The sequence below is a fragment of the Solanum tuberosum genome, unplaced genomic scaffold (genome assembly GCF_000226075.1).
Source record: "Solanum tuberosum cultivar DM 1-3 516 R44 unplaced genomic scaffold, SolTub_3.0 scf00281, whole genome shotgun sequence".
NCBI classification, from domain to species: domain Eukaryota; kingdom Viridiplantae; phylum Streptophyta; class Magnoliopsida; order Solanales; family Solanaceae; genus Solanum; species Solanum tuberosum.
In genome coordinates this window covers 696,784-716,265 of record NW_006239206.1, presented here as the reverse complement: position 1 = coordinate 716,265, position 19,482 = coordinate 696,784, and the positions used below count along the sequence as shown (strand labels likewise).

The 19,482-nt window shown below is 30.2% G+C and overlaps 1 protein-coding gene and 1 non-coding gene across 4 annotated transcripts in view; both read left to right on the top strand.

The window, feature by feature from the left end:
• The first annotated feature begins 8,607 nt into the window (after nucleotides 1-8,607).
• On the top strand, nucleotides 8,608-8,678 carry TRNAG-GCC (transfer RNA glycine (anticodon GCC)). Its single transcript has one exon. It is a non-coding gene; the product is annotated as a tRNA-Gly (tRNA).
• Nucleotides 8,679-14,383: 5,705 nt separating this feature from the next.
• LOC102587100 (uncharacterized) overlaps nucleotides 14,384-19,482 on the top strand; it is a 17,253-nt gene continuing 12,154 nt past the window's right edge. Inside the window, exons 1-8 of one of the 3 annotated variants that reach the window (XM_006358832.2) lie at nucleotides 14,384-14,546; nucleotides 15,752-15,985; nucleotides 16,074-16,175; nucleotides 17,745-17,849; nucleotides 18,536-18,655; nucleotides 18,869-18,997; nucleotides 19,155-19,286; nucleotides 19,370-19,459. In XM_006358832.2, coding sequence (XP_006358894.1) covers nucleotides 14,466-14,546; nucleotides 15,752-15,985; nucleotides 16,074-16,175; nucleotides 17,745-17,849; nucleotides 18,536-18,655; nucleotides 18,869-18,997; nucleotides 19,155-19,286; nucleotides 19,370-19,459 — 993 coding nt within the window. In that variant the 5' untranslated portion in view covers nucleotides 14,384-14,465. The remainder of the gene's footprint in view (nucleotides 14,547-15,751; nucleotides 15,986-16,073; nucleotides 16,176-17,744; nucleotides 17,850-18,535; nucleotides 18,656-18,868; nucleotides 18,998-19,154; nucleotides 19,287-19,369; nucleotides 19,460-19,482) is intronic. The other 2 variants (XM_006358833.2, XM_006358834.2) reach the window with 2 other exon arrangements.

The following is a 19,482-nucleotide window of genomic DNA, read 5'->3' as shown; positions in this document are numbered from 1 at the left end:
TTTCCCCTTTTTTTTTTTCCCCCCCCCCCCCCTCCCCTTTTTTTTTGTTTATTCAGTGCACACCTAAACTTTATGTTCGCATAATTTACCCCGAACATGGAAATTTGATAACCTCGTCAAGTTCAATTAGGGTAATTAGATCAAAGTAAAGTTCAGATATGCACTGAATAAAAATCGTCAAGTGTCCACTTTGAATCATTTGCATATAAATTGTCTTATTTTGGGATTATTATTTTTTATTGATTTTAGTATGCAGAAACACAAATTCCAAGTTCTGATAGAAATATAATACTTGGAGGTGGCATGATTACTACTATACATGCACCAATTAATGTTCAAAAAGATCAGTTTAGTGGAGCTCGTGTTAGGCTTGAAGCTGGACTAAGTGATGCCATTGAAGTTGGCTGGATTGTAAGCTCACTTCTACTTCTTATTAGAAAACGCATTTAAATTTTATACACTGACAATATTTGAAAAGAATAGATATATCATCGACGATTATATGTTGTTACAACTCATCTGATAAACCTGATGGTGTACTAGAAATTTGTATAATATCGAAAAAATCACTAATTTTTGTTGGACTTTCTATCGAAATTTGGTTCATTTATAGGACAATATTCTCCGTTTTATTTATAAGTTAATTAATATATATACTACTAATTTATATTATTTTTCAAACTTAATGAAGGTGCATCCTACTCTAAATGGTGACAATAAGCCAAGACTTTATGCAAAATTTGAGGTAATTATGAACAAAATTTAATTTCTATGATCAAAATTTAATGTTTACTAATTATAATTAAATGTTTTTTTCTTTTTGTTTTGGTTATGTATTATTATAGGCTGGAAGCGCAGGTTGTTTTAATACATTATGTTCTGGCTTTGTCCTAGTAGACACAGATATACCTTTAGGAATGCCACTTGTACCTTCAAGAATTGGTGGACCTGTGAGTTCACAACTAATGTATCTTGAACAGGTAATTCATATTTATGTGTTCTGCTACGTTTTGAAATCAAAGTGCTTCGATGTTTCAAAGTATAGCAAAATTTTGCTATTTTTTTAAAAAAAATTGACACTGATAACGCTATTTACAAAATTTTCTCATTATCTTACTATATATATTTTTTGTCAATAAATGTATTTTATGAATGATTTGCACTATTGATTTGTGTGCGGGTTTATGTGTTCTGCTACATTTTGAAATCAAAGTGTTTCTACATTTCAAAATATAGCAAAATCTCATGATTTTTGCAAAATTTGACGTTAGTAATGCTATTTACGAAATTTTCTCATTATCTTACTACATTTATTTGTTGTCAATAAATGTATTTTATGATCAATTTGCACTATTGGTTTGTGTGTACAGGTTTATGTGTTCTGCTACATTTTGAAATCAAAGTGCTTCTACGTTTCAAAATATAGCAAAATTTCACTATTTTTTTTACAAAAATTGACGCTAATAATGTTATTTACGAAATTTTCTCATTATCTTACTACATTTATTTGTTGTCAATATATAAATGTATTTTATGATATCGATTTACACTATTGGTCTGTGTGCGTGTTTATGTGTTCTGCTACATTTTGAAATAATCAAAATGCTTCTACGTTTCAAAATATAGCAAAATCTCACTATTTTCTGCAAAACTTGACATTGATAACGTTATTTACGAAATTTTATCATTATCTTACTATATTTATTTGTTATCAATATTGACTATAGGATACAACAAGTGGAAATTGGTGGGTTATGCTAGGAGAGGACTACAAACAAGTGGGATTTTGGCCTAAAAGTATTTTTACAACATTACAAGCTCATGCATTAAGTGCTCAATATGGAGGTATAACATATAGTCCACAAGGATTACCTTTCCCTCCAATGGGTAGTGGACTTTTTCCAAATAAAAATTTACTAGAAAATGCATATTTTAGAAAGTGCACTTTTATGTATGTTGTGGATGATAAAGTTGTAACATACTCTTTAGATCATATTGGCACAAATCAATTTGAGAGTAGCACAAATTTATATAAAGTTCAAGATTTTATAGATCAAGGAGATGTACTTGGTCATTTGATTGTTTATGGAGGACCTGGTGATAAACATTGATGTAATTTTCAGTGTTTAATGTTGACAATATGAATTAAAAATGCTGGTCTGTTTGTTTACTTTTACTTGTCATATTTGTATTTGGCATATATATTAAGAAAATAATGACATGATTATTTTACTATCATACTGTTTCTATTGATTGATGTATAATATTGATGTTAAGGGTAAACAATATAGAAAAACAATTGTCTTTTCTTTGAATATGTTAAAAATGACCATAAGTAAAAATGAAAAAAAAAATTGAAATAGTGGACAAGTAAAAATGAGCAGAAGGATCGAATATATTCAAATTATTTTGTATTAATTTCCATACTTTCTTTTTTAAAATCTCCACACTTGAAGTTTCAAGGGAACATTGTAGGATATTTTCTTGACATTAATTGGGTTGTAGTTCTTGTATAGGACGAACCCAAGTGTTAAATAGTGATGTTTAATGGTGTGTAGGGAGTAATCGTCTAGTCGTTGTAGGTATGAGCGTGTCAAAATCCGATGAATAAAAAGAAAATAGACAATTCTTAAAGTCGTAACTCGCACCATAAAAAAAAATCAAGAAAATCTCTACCATCAAGACTTCTGAATTATTGGAAGTTTATTATTTCAATGAATTTAAGTTTCATGGGAACTTTGCAGTTTGCAGGAGATTTTCTTTACCTTAATTTTGTGGAATAATTAAAAGTTTATTATATTTCAATGAATTTATGTACCCTCTAGAAACCATATCATTTAATAAGTTGATTATGGACAAGGACCCAGAGGACCCAAAACCAATGGCCTACGTCATGTTAGAAACAAAAGTCCTCTTGAATTAATTTTTTATACTTAAATGTTTTGAAAATTATGAGAAAAAACATTCAGTTTAATCATTTTGAATTTGAAATCGTAATGATCCGATTAATCAAATAATTAGTTTAATCATTCCTGTTGTATTTAGGATACTAAAAAGATAATACTTTTACTTGTTTTTATATTTGTTTTCTTAATATTAAATTAATTTTTAATAAATATAAATGAACAATTAAAAGTGAACGACAGAAATCTAGGACTGCATGAACATGAGACAATTGCTGGGTTTGCACTTGCACCACATGCCTATAAGGATGGGCTCCTGAAAAAACTTTCATTAAAGTCCAACCAACCAATTAATATTAACACTGTTTAATTATTTTTATTTAAATAAAAGATACTACTCACCAAAATTAATGAATGGGTAAATAAATGCCTACACAACCCACCAAATTTTTGTCAGCTCTTCATAACCTCTAAGCAACATCTTTATTCACATTTCACTCTGCTAAAATCTATATTCATTTAATGACTATTTTGCCCTTTCAAACCTTCTTTTAGTATTAAATAAAATAAATATAAATTTTTGATGGACGATTTTGTCAGAAATATGAGATATTTGATGAAAATAATTGTCGAAAATGTTCTTGATAATTTAATATTCAATGAAATCCATCACAAATTTTCGTCAAAATTTTACATTTTTTATTAATATGATATCAATCAAAGCACATTATTTTTTATTATCGGTCCCTTAATCGACTATACCTTTCACAAAGGTAGAGTTCTTTAAGTTTTTCTCATAATCGAGTCAGTTGACTTTGAATATCAAATGCTTAAACGAAACAAAACAAAAAAACTTCTCATAAACTATTTGAGAATTGAAAAGTTGGAAATATTATGAGGGTATCTATGTCATTTTATACAAGACAATATTAGTTTTTTCTGGTTCTTATCTGCACCACAAGTTCTTTAAATTAAAACACATATTAATATAAAGACTTGTCACCATTCAACAAAAGTTCTAAAAAAACTCAAAATTAGATCAACCTACTTATTTCCCTCTCTGTCCATATATTCCCTAATATTTCTTCATCATATAATCATCATGAAAATTCAATATCCTTCTTTTCAATTTCTGCTAATATTGGTAATTATACTCTTCGTTAGTCAATTATCAAGTTGTAGAAAAATTCAAGAAATTACTCCAACAAGCATAGAGCAAAGATTGAATTCAACAATTTCATGGCATAACTCTGCACCATCTCCAAAAAAATCAAGAAATGAAGATATAGACAAGAGTTATAGAGTATCTCATCGAACCGTTCCCGGAGGACCAAATCCACTTCACAATTAATCATCATGTTCTGGTCAGCTTACGTTCACTTCCTGTACTGATAGCTCTGTTCATCAAGATTTAGCATGTAAGAAGGAAATTATTAAACTTTTTTTGTCTCTATTGGAATTTGAGCGCTGATCTTTTAAGGTGTTCATCGACTTTATTGATGGTTAGGTCAAACTCTTAGGTGGCCTTTTGTGATCAATTGGTGTTGACCTATTCATGTTTCACCAAATTCCTAAGTTCTTTTTGTAGCTAAGTTTGATGTTATACATTTTTTTCTTCATAATCATTGTATTGTACATGGAAATCAAAGATGTATACTAGGAAAGTCATGATATAGTACTTCAAATTGATTGAATTACATTTTCTTCTCCATCTTCTTTCTCTTGTTTTTTAAGTTTTTAATTGCATACAAAACGTAAAAACTGATGTAACTGGTAAAGTTATTGTCATGTAATCAGAAGGTCCCACATTTGAGCTTTGAAAACAACCTCTTACAAATATGTAGACGATAAGATTGTTTACAATAAACTCTTATGCTCTGGCTTCACAAATATCGTACATAGCGAGAACTTAGCACACCGACCGTCCTACAAATAGTAATAGTTGAAGAGCTACCTCATTGCTCATTAAATTTCAACATTTAAATTATGCAAACAAAGTATAGTGAGATAAAAGTGTGAAAACATACCAAAAATTAAACCAGTTTTTGAATAGAACTACCAACCAATCAATACTTAGATCAGCCACCGACTTAATAAGTGTTTAGTAAAAAAAGAAGATTAAAAAAATGTGAAATAATTTTTTTTAGTACGAAAATTGCAAGTGATGTAAAAAAAAGTCAACTCATAGACAATTAAGTAGGTAGGCCGTGGACAAATTAAGTAGCAAATTATTGTTTATTAGTCTCTATTCAAAGCATAGTGCTTAATTTAATAATGTTAAAGTAGTACAAACCATTTATAATGGTGGGCAAAACCAGCTAATCTTCTCATGGATATAAAGACTAAAGAGTACTTATAATTTATAAAGTAATATAATCCACATTATATTAAATTATATATATTATATAAAGAAGAGAAGGAAAAAAAAACCTCAGCGTAAAAGATCGTAAATAAGTATCGCGTGATTTAATATTTTGATGTCCTAAGCGTAAAAGGACCATATCAATCCATGTTTTAGCAATCAATAAAATAAGTAAAATCATGAAAAGTTGAGTTTGGATTTAAAGAGAGAAAAAAAGATGTATAGACAAAATAGCTGAGGGCATATAAATTGACTGAATACGACCATTATAAAATTGTAAAAGGGTTGTATATATATATAATTTGTTTTTTCTTATATGTAATTCCTTTGGACGGTAAAAAATTTATAATATTAAAATGTATTTTGAAAGTGACTCTGATTACATATGACAAGGTTATTTAGATCTATAGTAGTGAAAATTTATAGATATTAATATAATAGTTGAGTTGTACATAAATTAATTCGGATATTACTATTATTAAAGAAAAAAAAGAACATTATTAGTGCATGGTTACATGAGTTGTTAATCCCCCTCCCTATAGGCTATATATATATTATTCATTTGGGCATAGTAAAAAACAACTCTTTTTGGAAGTATTTGGTGTCGACTTCAATAATATGACAATTAATTAATTGTGATGTGAAGTGATTAGTACGTAGTTTAATATGTATTTTGAAGCAACAATAAGTGACTTCAATGAGTATTTAGTCTTCCATGAGAAACACACAAATTAATAATACCATATGATCATCATGCATGCGTCTACAAAAGGACTTCTTCGACCCTATCAAATTAAACTAATCGGTTATAACAAGTTATTATTCCTATTGAGCCTTAGGGTGTGTGTTCTAGAAAATATTTTTAAAAAAATGTTTTTTTAATTTTTTTCTATATTCTGTTGGTCAAAATATTAAAGAAAAACAAGTTTCTTGAAAGCGAGAAAACTGACATAAGTAATTAAAGAAACCAACTAACCAAGTTTCATAAGTGAGATTTCAAATTCATCGTCTCATTTCCACATATCCAATGCTTCCCACCCTCAACGTAACCCTTGACGACCATCCCATCCCCTCAAACTCTCATTCTAAGTTATAAATGCTCTTAAAATAAATTAAAAAAATCACTTACTTATCAAATACTAGCAAATAAATAATTATAAAAAACTAACTTATTTTTAAAAAATATGTTTTTTTGTGAAAAAAACATTTACTTTCTACCAAAGGCACACCTTTAGTCATGATATAATTTGGCAAGGAAGAATTGTAGAATATGAGACTATAGTATCTCATTTTGCTTCCCCACAAGATGTTCAAGCTAAGCAAGAAACTGAAGTTTAAAGTATACTATAATTAATTAAAGTTCAAATATTATTGTTGACTTTATTCACAATACACTTCTTCAAAGATAGACCTAACACGTAAGCTACTAAAAGTCATGTTTGCTGATTAGATAAAATGGAAGTTGGAGACACCTCTTTAAGGTTCGAGAGGTCTTGTGTTCGAGTATCCTTAGTATGAAGTAGTCACCTTTGTGAGATAACATTTTACCCTTAAATATTGGACTTTCTTATGCAAATTTAAATTTAGTTGGATTTCAATGTAGATATCGAATATTGAATGAAAAATCAAAGAAAATAATTCAAGTTGCTAAAAAAAATGGAAGCATGAAGATTATATTTGACTTTTCTCGTATCGGATCTGTTTATATCAAATCCAATAATTTAATTTTAATATTCAAAAGTTGAATTAAGAATATATATATCATATATAATAACTTTAGTAAGTCATGATAGACATATGTATGAAAGACATATCTTGCATTCATTTTAGTACAAACACTGAATATGACACAATTGAAAGATGCAAACAAGTTTAATTAATACAAGTAGTATAGATCTCACTTTGTGGAATTTCACTTAATATATTGTTTTTATAAGTAAATTGATTGTCGAAAAAAGATAAATACAATACAATATAAATATAATGAAAAAGAAGAGAAAAGACATAAAGTCACCATTGAAGTTGTCCCGAATTTTCAAAAAGACACCTTAACTTTGTGGGTGTCCTATTACCCCACGAAACCATCTAAATCCTCAATAGATATACCATTTTGATTAATTTTAACACTACTCATATTGTCACGAAATATGGGCGCGTGAAGGGCTCTTGATACAGCTTCAGACCAACGTAAAATTGCCATGTGGCACTCTCAATTTGACTTATTTTGAAAACCCCCCATAAAAATTCATGTATTAATTTTTTTACCTTTATTAAGAAAAGACATAAAGTCACCACTGAAGTTGCTCTGAATTTTCAAAAAGACACCTTAACTTTGTGGGTGTCCTATTACCCCACGAAACCATCTAAATCCTCAATAGATATACCATTTTGATTAATTTTAACACTACTCATATTGTCACGAAATATGGGCGCGTGAAGGGCTCTTGATACAGCTTCAGACCAACGTAAAATTGCCATGTGGCACTCTCAATTTGACTTATTTTGAAAACCCCCCATAAAAATTCATGTATTAATTTTTTTACCTTTATTAGGAATAATTTTTATTTTTTCAAATCTTTTTTCTCATCTTCCCTATCATCACTAGCTTATCCATATTTCTTGGGGGCATCCATGTCTTTCTTCATTTTTTTTTCCTTTTTTTCTTTTTTCTTTTACATTTTATGGTCATTGTTTTTTTTAAAAAAAAAAACTAATGTTGTTGTGTTCATTCTTATTTTTATTTTTATTTTTTAATAACAAATCAGTTTAGTAATTTTTTCCTCTTAAAAATCAAGATTGGGATTTTGGAGCAATGAAACTATGGAAAACTTTATTTGAGAGTAAGGAGTTGGAGAAGGTGGTGATTTAAATTTCAGTTTTTGACTTGGTGATATTTTGAGTATTTGGATTTTGATTATTTGGCGGTGTTTATTTTCATAAATAAATTAAATTGGTGGTAGTTTAACAAATAATTGGTAGTATTACTGTGAAATCAGTCCCGCCACAGCGGGATTGATGATTGTTGCAGCAATGATGAAGGAATGGCTACTTGAAGAACACAAGTTGAGGCGAAGAAGAAAGAGAAAAAGAAAAAAAAAAAAGCAAAGAAATCAAATAAAAATAATTAAAAATTACTTTTAACACGTGTCAAGTGGCTATTAATGCGTGACTTACAAATATTTTTGTATAAGTGGTATTGGGTGAAAAATGGGGTATACATGCTATTTTGAAGTTGTTCAATTGGGTAATAGGACACTCGCAAATTTAAAGTGTTTTTTTGAAAATTCGAGACAACTTTAATAGTTACTTTATGTCTTTTCTCTGAAAAAGAATAAACAAGTAGCACCAGTAGTCTAGTGGTAGAATAGTACCCTGCCACGGTACAGACCCGGGTTCGATTCCCGGCTGGTGCACAAGAGCAATGACGTTTCCTTGCACAAATTGTGAACGATTGGGTCGTCACATAAATCTGATATAAGATGAGATAATGTGTATCTGAGCTCTAATTTTTTGCTCCTTTTTATCTTGGTGAATTTTTTATTAATACCTATACAAATTTTGGACCAAAGTATTGAATTCTGATAAATCTGTAACTTTCACTTCTTCTTTTTTCACGACAACAATAATAACCACCTCAGTTCCAAAAGAATAGTGAGATGAAGTTGTTCAGAGAAATGTATCTAGAGGGGGTGCCGTGGGTTCACGTGAACCCATGCTCCCCTCTCTAGATCATATATAGTAGTGTTATATATTTTAAAAAATATTTAAATATAGATGTGTGAACTCATGTTCAAAGTATCATATAATAATGCGATGATGATTGGGTGCACTTTTCTAAGTGAGAGATAGAAATTTAAATCTTATATTTATCTTGTTTCTTTGAGTAACACTTTTTCAAGTGGTTATCAATTACACTTTTGTCGTTTCAACTAATTTTTCTTTTGTTTTTTTCTTTCAAAATTTTCAAGTTGTTACATTGAGAATTCCTAAAAAATTTAGCATTGTAAATTTTTAATATAATTAAATCAAATGTGTATATTAAAATTTAAAACTAGTAGTATTATATATTTTGGACCTATAATTTTTAAACTTTAATGGTTCATATTACAAACTAAAAGTCAAATCGATCAAATTTATATTTAAGATACATTTTTTCGTAATCGTGCACCCATCTAGTCGAAATCCTGGATACGCCTCTGATTAGTTGTTTTACCAAAAAAGTAAGGATCGATAAAAAAATATATTGTGTTATTCTCAAATTTGAAAATAACAATGTACATTTGAATCATCTGATTGTCCATTTTTCAGTTTTTATCACAATTTTTTAGATTATGTTGTTCAAACTTTTCAAAAAATGTCAGACAAATACATATCGAATCCTTCAAAAGTATTATATTTTTAAAGAACTCAACACGAATGTAATAATAATTTTTTGTTGAATTTGATTATTCAAGCAATACAACTTTTAAGTTCATCATAATAACTATTATAGATAAAATAACTTACTCAAGATCAACATGAGAATGAAGACTTAGAAGATTATCAGTTGTAGCCTATATATGTCCTCTCAAAGATGAATAAAAAAGAGGAAATGCAACATAAGAGAAAATATATATAATAGTACTTAACAAGTTTCAAATTGACTACTTGTTACGAGCGAGACACCTTTGTGAGTTGTTAGCACCTTCATCGTAGGAAGAATTTTGCGCGAATAATTCAATCTTCACTAAGATAATTGAATCTCTATTACGATTTTTTATAACCTTTATGATTTGCGATACTCATCCCTTGTGCAATTATTTGAGAAATAGTTTTCCCCCTCCGTGGTCGATATTAATTGTGCTTCCCTCTCTGATTAATTTGTGCAATTATTAATGGTTCATTCCCTTTGTAGTTAGACGAAGACGTACTTTTCTTTGGATACATAACAATATGTTATATGTAGTAACATTCTATAAAAAAAATTAAAAAATTGTCATTTCTATTTATTTTTTTTGGCAAGAAGCCATGGTTATTCTTGATATATGGTTTAATTTCAAAGAGGGAAATTGATAAATTGAATGTGAATCTTCGATATTTAACTTTGGGATCATCTTATTTATAGAATGTTGGTGGATTTTTTCAATTTTAAATAACAAAGTTGATGGATAATACTTTAAATGGAAATGTTGTATATAAATAACTTGATTCACATATTGTTAATACTATATAGTATTCATTGTACCGTCTATTATGCATACCATAATATATAAATTGACGTATAACTTAATACAAATATTTTAAAATATCGCACACCAAATACTGCATTAATTATATGACCATTATTTTTTTCCTTCTATGGCCATTAAATGATGCATTATCTTATGCACAACTATAATGATTGGAGTTTGATTCTTAATTCATGAAATTATGACTTCGAGCATCGTTTTAAAAAAAATTGAGAACCAATATGTATTTGAAAAATCATAAAAAAAAAGTAAATTAATTTAATTATTTACAAACTACCTTCCAAGGAAATAAAGTTTAATTCTTTGAATAATAACAATATTTTCAAATGGGAGTAAAGACTTTTCTTATTTGAAGTATTATCTAAACATATATTTTTTTTCTTGTTTAACAAACACACCACAAAAAATTAGACAAACTATATGTGACAAATCATAATTTCAAAGTTGGTAAGAAAATACAGTCAACCAAATTTAATTTGCAACAACTATGGACAGTCTATGGTTATTGATATGAAATGAAAATTTCCCTATTTAGACTGTGCGCAAATGTATATCTAAATAATTTTAAATTTCCATTAATATCAATATTAGACACAAAATTTAAAATTAAAATTTGTATTGATGATTTTAAAAATAAATATATATATATATATTTTTTTTTAGTAAATTTAAAGAATATATTTTTGCCACGTGTTTCTCCACTCGTAATTTAAAGTTCAAATATTATTGTTGACTTTATTCACAATACACACTTCTTCAAAGATAGACCTAAGCTACTAAAAGTCATGTTTGCTGATTGGATAAAATGGAAGTTGGAGATACCTCTTAAGTTTCGAGAGGTCTTCTGTTCGAGTATCCTTGGTATAAAGTAGTCACCTTTGTTAGATCATCTTCGATTCAACATCAAATTTTAAATTTGGTGTTTTGAGCTCTAACTCACACTATTCATCACACCAATTCACTTTTTGAATATTTTAATATTATTTTATTATACAAACTTTTAATTAAACTATAAATTGTATGTTTTAATTAAATCTCTTGTATATTTAATTATTTTATGTAATATTTTTATAATATTAATTTTAGATATAAAATTTAGCTTTTTTATAATTCATTTTTTCCATATATGACTTTTAAAAAAAATTAAATTTATGTTAGTTCTACTATAAATTATAATTGGATATATTATTTAAAAATTATGGTACAACATAATTTTATATTAAACGATTATAAAAGGAAATAATATGAATTATATATGGTGAATGTTTTAGAAAGAATTTGTTTTATGAAATAAGAAATAATAATATAATAATGAAGAGAGAGAAAAATATTCCTTTTGGTGTAAAATTTGGTGCAGTGGGTTGGAGTTGATTACACAAAAAATAGTTCTGACACCAAATTTGGTGTTTGGAGGAGATGCCCTTAGGTAGCATTTTACCCTTAAATATTGAACTTTTCAATGCGAATTCAAATTTAGTCGAACTCCAATGTAGGTACCAAATACTGGATGAGAAATCAAAGAAAAAGGTTCAAGTTGCTAAAAAAAAATGGAAATAGAGATTAGATTTGACTTTTCTCGTATCGGGTTCTGTTGATATCAAATCAAATAATTTAATTTTAATATCCAAAATTTGAATTGTGAATATATATCATGTATAATAACTTTAGTAAGTCATGATAAACATATGTATAAATTAAAGAATGAATATGATACAATTGAAAGATGCAAACAAGTTTATTAATTAATACAAGTAGTATAGATCTCACTTTGTGAGATTTCACTCAATATATAAATATTGTTGTTGTAAGCAAGTTGATTGTCGAAAAAAGATAAATTCAATACAGTACAATATAAATATAATGAGAAAGTATAAACAAGTAGCACCAGTGGTCTAGTGGTAGAATAGTCCTTGCCACACAATACAGACCCAGGTTCGATTCCCGGCTGGTGCACAAGAGCAATGAAATTTACTTGCACAAATTGTGAACGATTGGGTCGTCACGTACATCATCTCTATAAGATGAGATAATAATGTGTACATGAGCTCTAATATTTTGCTCCTTCTTTTCTTTATCTTGGTAAAAAAATATTTTAATACCTATACAAATTTTGGACAAAAGTATTGAATTCCTGTAAATCTGTAACTTTCACTTCTTTTTTTTTCACGACAACAATATAACCACCTCAGTCCCAAAAGGATAGTGAGGTGAAGTTGTTTTACCACAAAATTAAGGATCGATAAAAAAAAAATTGTGTTACTCTCAAATTTGAAAATAACAATGTACATTTGACTCATTTGATTGTCCATTTTTCAATTTTAATTTTATCACAACTTTTAGATTATGTTGTTGAAATTTTTCAAAAAATGTTAGACAAGTACATGTCGAATCCTCCAAAAGTATTATATTTTTAAAGAATTCAATACGAATGCAACAATATTTTTTTTTTATTGAATTTGACTATTCAAACAATACAACTTTTAAGTATGTCATAATAGCCATTATACATAAAATAACTTACTCAAGATCAACATGAGAGTGAAGGCTTAGAAGATTATCAACTATAGCCTATATATGTCCTCTCAAAGACGAGCAAAAAAGAGAAATGCAACATAAGAGAATATATATATACAATTGTACTTAACAAGTTCCAAGCTGAATACTTGTGACGAGAAATACCTTTGTGAGCTGCTGGCACCCCACTATAGGAAGAATTCCGTGTGAATAATTCTATCTTCACTGAGATAATTGAATCTCTATTTTTTTTTTTATTATCTTTATGATTTACTATACTCACCCCTTGTGTAGTTATTTGAGAAATGATTCTTCCCCTCCGTGGTCGATATTAATGGTGCTTCCCTCTCTGATTAATTTGTGCAATTATTAATGGTTCATTCCCTTTGTAGTTAGACGAAGACGTACTTCTCTTTAGATACATAACAATATGTTACATGTAGTAACATTCTACAAAATAAAGAAGTGTTATCATTTCAATGGTTATTCTTCATATGGTTTAATTTCAAAGAGGGAAATAGATAAATTGAATGTGAATCTTCGATGTTTAACTTTGGGATCATCGTATTTATAGAAAGTTGGTGATTTTTTTGTTTTAATTAACAAAGTTGGTTGGTGATACTTTAAATGAGAATTTCGTATTTAAATAGCTTGATTTTCACATTATTAATATTATATAGTATTCATTGTACATTCTATTATATATAAAATAATATATAAATTGATGCATAATTTAATACAAACATTTTAAAAATATCGTGAACTAAATATATACTGCATTAACTATAGTGATTGGAGTTTTGAGTCTTAGTTCATGAAATTATGACTTCGAGCATTGTTTTAAAAAAAAAAAGAGAACCAATATGTATTTGAAAATCATAAAAAAGTCAATTATTTTTTAAAAAATTACAAATTATAAACTAACAAGGAAATAAAACTTAATTCTTCGAATCATAACATTATTTTCAAATGGGAGTAAAACTTTTCTCATTTTTGAAGTATTATCAAAACATGATCTTTTTCATCTTTCTTTTCTTATTTAACAAACATGCCACACAAAATTAGACAAATTATTTGTGACAAAACATAATTTAAAGATTGGTAAGAAAATTTAGTATGGTTATTGATATGAAATGAAAATTTCCCTATTTACACTATGTGCATATGTATATCTAAATAGTTTTAAATTTCCATTAATATCAATACTAGACACAAAAATAAAAATAAAATTTGTGTTGATGATTTTTTTATTTTTTTAGATTTATATAAAATAATTTATTTATTTATAGTAAATTTAAAGAATATATTTTTGCCACGTGTTTTTCCACTCGTAATTGCCTAACATAACCTTTCCATATTATAAGTCTTTTCACGGGAGCTTATTGACCCTCTCACACTAAGACAAAATCTGTCAGTTCAAGTGTGCCGTTTCACCTGAAATCGTCAGATTCCGGCGAGATGGCCGTCGTAGATTCGCCGGATTGGCCTCCTCCGGGATGGACAGAGGATGTCAAAGTATCAAACGGAAGAAAAATCAAGGTAGAAATTGGACTTATTGAGCTAAAATTTACTCATCATTTCTTCTACTTTGATTAATCTTTTAAGTACGTAATTAGTCGATTTTGTGGTTAAATACGAACACGTATATGTAAAAAATTAGGATATTGTTGCTGTTATTGTGTTTTTTTGGGGATATTGTGTATAAATCCAAATGGGTTTGCGGTAATTTTTTACGGGGTTATCGGAAATTCGGATATTGTTGTTTTTGTTTTTTACTATTCGTTTTTGAGCATCGGCTGATATGCTGGGACAGCTATGTAGCTCAATTTCGTTGTCATTTCTTCGAATTCGATATAAAGTTCATTCATTTTTTGAGGTAAGGTTAAGGAATTTCGATTTGAAGTTGATAATAAGACAATTCTGTAGTTAAATTCAGATGGGTTTATGGTGCTTTTAGATGGGGTTGTTCACATTTGGGATATCAGCTTTGTAATTGTTTTAGTGTGGGATCAACTTGGCAAACTACTTGCATGTAGAGTCTTGATATTACTCTTTTTTATTGAATGGTTTATCAGTTGTGTAACTTGAGTATTGTTCTGCTCTGCATTGCAAATACAGAGTTTTAAGTCATTTTTCTGCTTTCTAGCTTTTAGTGTTGCAGCTTTAGGTGGGCGAAGTGGGATTCAACTTCTTTTGTTCTTTTGTAAAACTAAGTTTATGAGGTGAATACAGCAATGGTGTCTCAGAACCCGTGTGGACATAGCTAAAACATGGAAGAAAAGGATTCATATACGCATATCAACTAGTCTGTATTAAGGCCAGAATTATTTTAGTTTGGTTAGGAAGTTATATGTCAGAGTAGAGGTGTAGCAGTAAGTGCAAGGGTTAGAGAACCTCTAGTTGTACAAAACCCCTACTTTGCCTTAAAAGTTTCCTCAGTCCTTGAACTCTTTCTCGATGAGTTTCATAAAGAACTTCTCTTTGGAATACTTCATGTAATTGTGTTCCCGTCTTGTCTTGGCTAATGTTGATGTATGCAGTGATGCTGTAACATTAGAATACAACAACAACATTCCCAGTGGAATCCCACTAGTGGGGAGTTGTAACATTAGAATCTGCACTATAAAAGGTTGTCACCTGTGGAATAGAGAATCAACCACTGTTAAATGATGCCATGTAAGAAAGCGCATAGTCTTTCTGTTTATATGGCTTGCATCACATATTGTTTTCATTTATCTTTTCAGTACTATACAAATGGGCAGACTGGGAAAAAGTTTTATTCCAAGAAGGAAGTCGCTCGGTACTTGAACACAAAAGATACTTGCGATGATGTAACTCAAGCAATGACTATTCAAGGTAAGAACTGCTCTGAGAACAATGTTAGTCATATGGATAATCAAGATGAGAGCTTCTCCAAGGACAATGTTAGTCAAATGGATAATCTAGATAAGAGTTGCTCTGAGAACAATGTTAGTGAGGTGAGTTTTGAAGGTAAAGTAACTCTTACGTTCTACATTTTTGCTTTGTGATTCTTATCTTCTAAGGTCTGTCTCATGTTATTGTCAGGCTGTTGGGAGACCAAATAATTCTCATGAATGGTTACCTCCAGGGTGGATAGTTGAATTGAAGACTCGTAAGTCTGGCTCACATGCTGGTACTCCTTACAAGGTATGAAAATGGAAATATACCGACCTCTAAATGCTTGTGGCGATGATTTGTTATAATGTGCGTCTCTTATTTTGACTTTAGTGAGACCTTCGGTTAGATCAGCATTGTGTCAATTTTGGTGTTGTATCAGCATGTCTTTTTCCATGATTCCATGCTTAAAAAAACTGATAACCGTGTTCACTCAAATTCTATGTAGATGACAAAGACTGTTGCATACAAATGATCATATGCTGGTTTTGGTCCTTCTGGTAGTTTATCTCAAACACAAAATTCCAATAGTATTTGTTAGTTGAGGTAATGATGAGCATGCAGATTCTAGGGGTTGAGTGGTGCACGGACTAGTTATATAAGGTTTATACTATAGAGAAAAAGTCCAAATTTACCCCTCTACATACAAAATAGAGGGGTAAATTTGGCATTTACTCATTTTTTTCACAATTATTTTCCTTATATAAAAAAAAGAAGAGAAAAAGTCCAAATTTACCCCTCTACCATAAAAAATATCTTTATTGTACTCTCAGTTATACTTTGGGGCAATTCATACCTGATACCTTTACCACTAACAACATGTCTTGTTTTTGCCCTTGATTTTAAGGACACTCCAGCATGGGCTGGGTGGATTCCACATGCCAAAATACTTTTGGAAAATGGTCAAATTTACTCTCTTCTTTTGACTAGGGTTAAAATTACCCTTCCTTATACTTCAGATTGGAGCTCCTCTGTTAGGGTCAAGGGAAAAAAATGAGGATTTGCTAACAACGGGGTAAATGGCCATTGGCCCCCACACATAAGAGGGTAAAATACCCTATGAGCTTCATAAAAATGCTCTCCCTTTGTCCCAATTTGTGTGACACCCTTTTTTTAAGTTAGTACCACATATCTATAATTAGAAATAACTTAACTTTAAAATTTTCTTCTTAACCTTGATGAAATGAGTTGTAACTTTACTTTAAAATTTTCCTTTTACCCTTAATGCAATGATTTATAGACATACAAGTGATATTTTTTTCACAAAAAATGTCTAAGGTTTGTTTTGTACCACAAATTTCAAAAGTCTACATATCTTTCTTGAACTTTGTGCCAAGTCAAGTGGTGCCACATAAATTGGGACAGAGGGAGTAGTATAATGTGTTTTAGCAAAATCAAATTTGGTCCTGTATGTGTATCAAAACCTCAGACCAGTTTAATCATCCGGCCAACTCCTGATTCAGTGATCTGCTGCATTTTTACAAGGTTTGATAATTAGGGAAATACTATAGAGAAAACTCAAATTGAAGAAGCTTCATGATTTAACTTCAATTATACAAATTTTGAGTTCTTTTTGTCATAGGAACTTCAACCAAGTATTCCTAAGAAACTTCTTTAGGGGCTTCTGGTAGCTTGGCTGTAGTCCGCTTTTCTGTGTAACAGTTCTTTTGCTGCAACACTAAGCAGCAGTTGTCCTAGTTTGCGACTTATCTGGAAGAAGCATAGCCTTTAGAGCAGGAGTGATGCTACTTTTGCCGATAAAATGCTCCAATCATACCTCATCTTTAGTTTACATTCTTATTTCTTTTGCTGTTCTTTCAGGTTTACATTGATCCATCAACTGGAAGCAAATTTTATTCAAAGCCTGAAGTTTCTAAATATCTCAAAACTATGAAGCAGAACAACATCACGGGAGAAGGACAGATAGTAGGCTCTCTCCCTTTTAACTTTCTCACCATGATAAAATCTGTTTATTATTTTCCCTAATTTTTTGGAGAAGTCATAGGGAGCCACATATTAAAGGTGGTGCAGTCAAAGCAAAAATAAAGAAACGGAAGTACTTTGGATGAGATTTGATCTCTTTATTGGTATCTTGATCTGTGTAATTCTAATAATGAATACTCTGTTTCTAAGGATCTTTAAGAGAAAGGGGAAGTTGCTTGTATTTATTTTGGCAGTGGCACGTTGGAAATGACAAAAGTACTAAAAAGAGTTGCACCATGCATTTGTAACTAGTTTGAAATGAAAAAAATCTATCTTTGGGCAGCCTGACTCATGTTTTGGACATTCCTTATAGGAAAGAGTACTTGAGTAGGTAAAAGTTTGATGGAGGAGGCAAGTTCCAGAAAAAAATTTGATGGTAGCTTTTGTAGCCTTGGGTTATTACATATTTTCCACATTCCTTGTAGAAGAGAATTTAAAATGCTTTACTTGAGTCGAGGGTCAATCCGAAAAAACCTCTCTACCCGCACAAGGTAGGGGTAAAGTCTGCGTCCACACCACCCTCACCAGATCCGACTTGTGAGCCCAGACCTCTTACCTACCCTGGGTATTTTTGTTGTTGTTGTTGGGTTCCTACAGCATCTTCATGTGTAATTATGTTTTTGTGTCAGCATGGAGATGGTGAAGTATCTTCTTCAAATCAGAAAACATCAGAGGATTCCAAAAATATCAGGGGTGGGGGTCAGACTCGCAAATCCAAAAGGCTGAAATCTGACACCGACCAGGCCTCGGTAAAGACTATTTGTTCTGTAATGTACTTATGATACTGCTTACAGATTTCCTTCTCAAAAAGAGACACTGCTTACAGATTTGATTGTTAGCTGTGTAGTTCACCATGGGTTGCCGATTTATCTAGTAACATATAGGTGGCAGTTGAAAGCAATTCACTGGGTGTAGCATTTAAGAACTGCAACTTATTCTCGTCTTATTATCTTTTTTCTCAGCCTGGCATTGAGGAGGGGTCATTTTCCAAGCTGAAAGCATCTCAGGATTTTGAAGAAGTTGGGGAACAGAGTTGCACAACCAAAAGGAAGAAATCTGGCATTACCAGGACTACAAAGACTTCTCCTTCTGTAATATACTTAAGATACCTCTGAAAAAATTTGATTCTTTAATTCACTAGAGTTTTGCTGATTCTCTAGTAATATCTAAATTGCTGTTGAAAGCAATTCAATTGGTGTAGCCTTGAGATGTTGCTAGTATTCTCATGTAATAATGTTCTTGTTTCAGCATGGTGCTGGAGAGGACTTCATTTTAAATGAGAAAACATCTCTGGGTTCCAAAGAAAATGGGGCACAAAGTCCCCAATCCAAAAGACAGAAACCTGGCAGTGGTTGTCTGTCTGCAAAGAGTGTTTCTTCTGTAATACCTCAGATGCTTCTGATAGATATGACCTATAGCTGTTCTATTCACTACGGGTTGCTAATTTTTGTAGTAACATTTAGGTTGCAGTTGACTGCGATTCAGCAGATGAATTACCCCATGGCTGGAAAAAAGAAAGTAGTCAAAATGATCGTGGAACAAGGGAATACCTGGTATTTTTCTTTTTTCCTCAGCC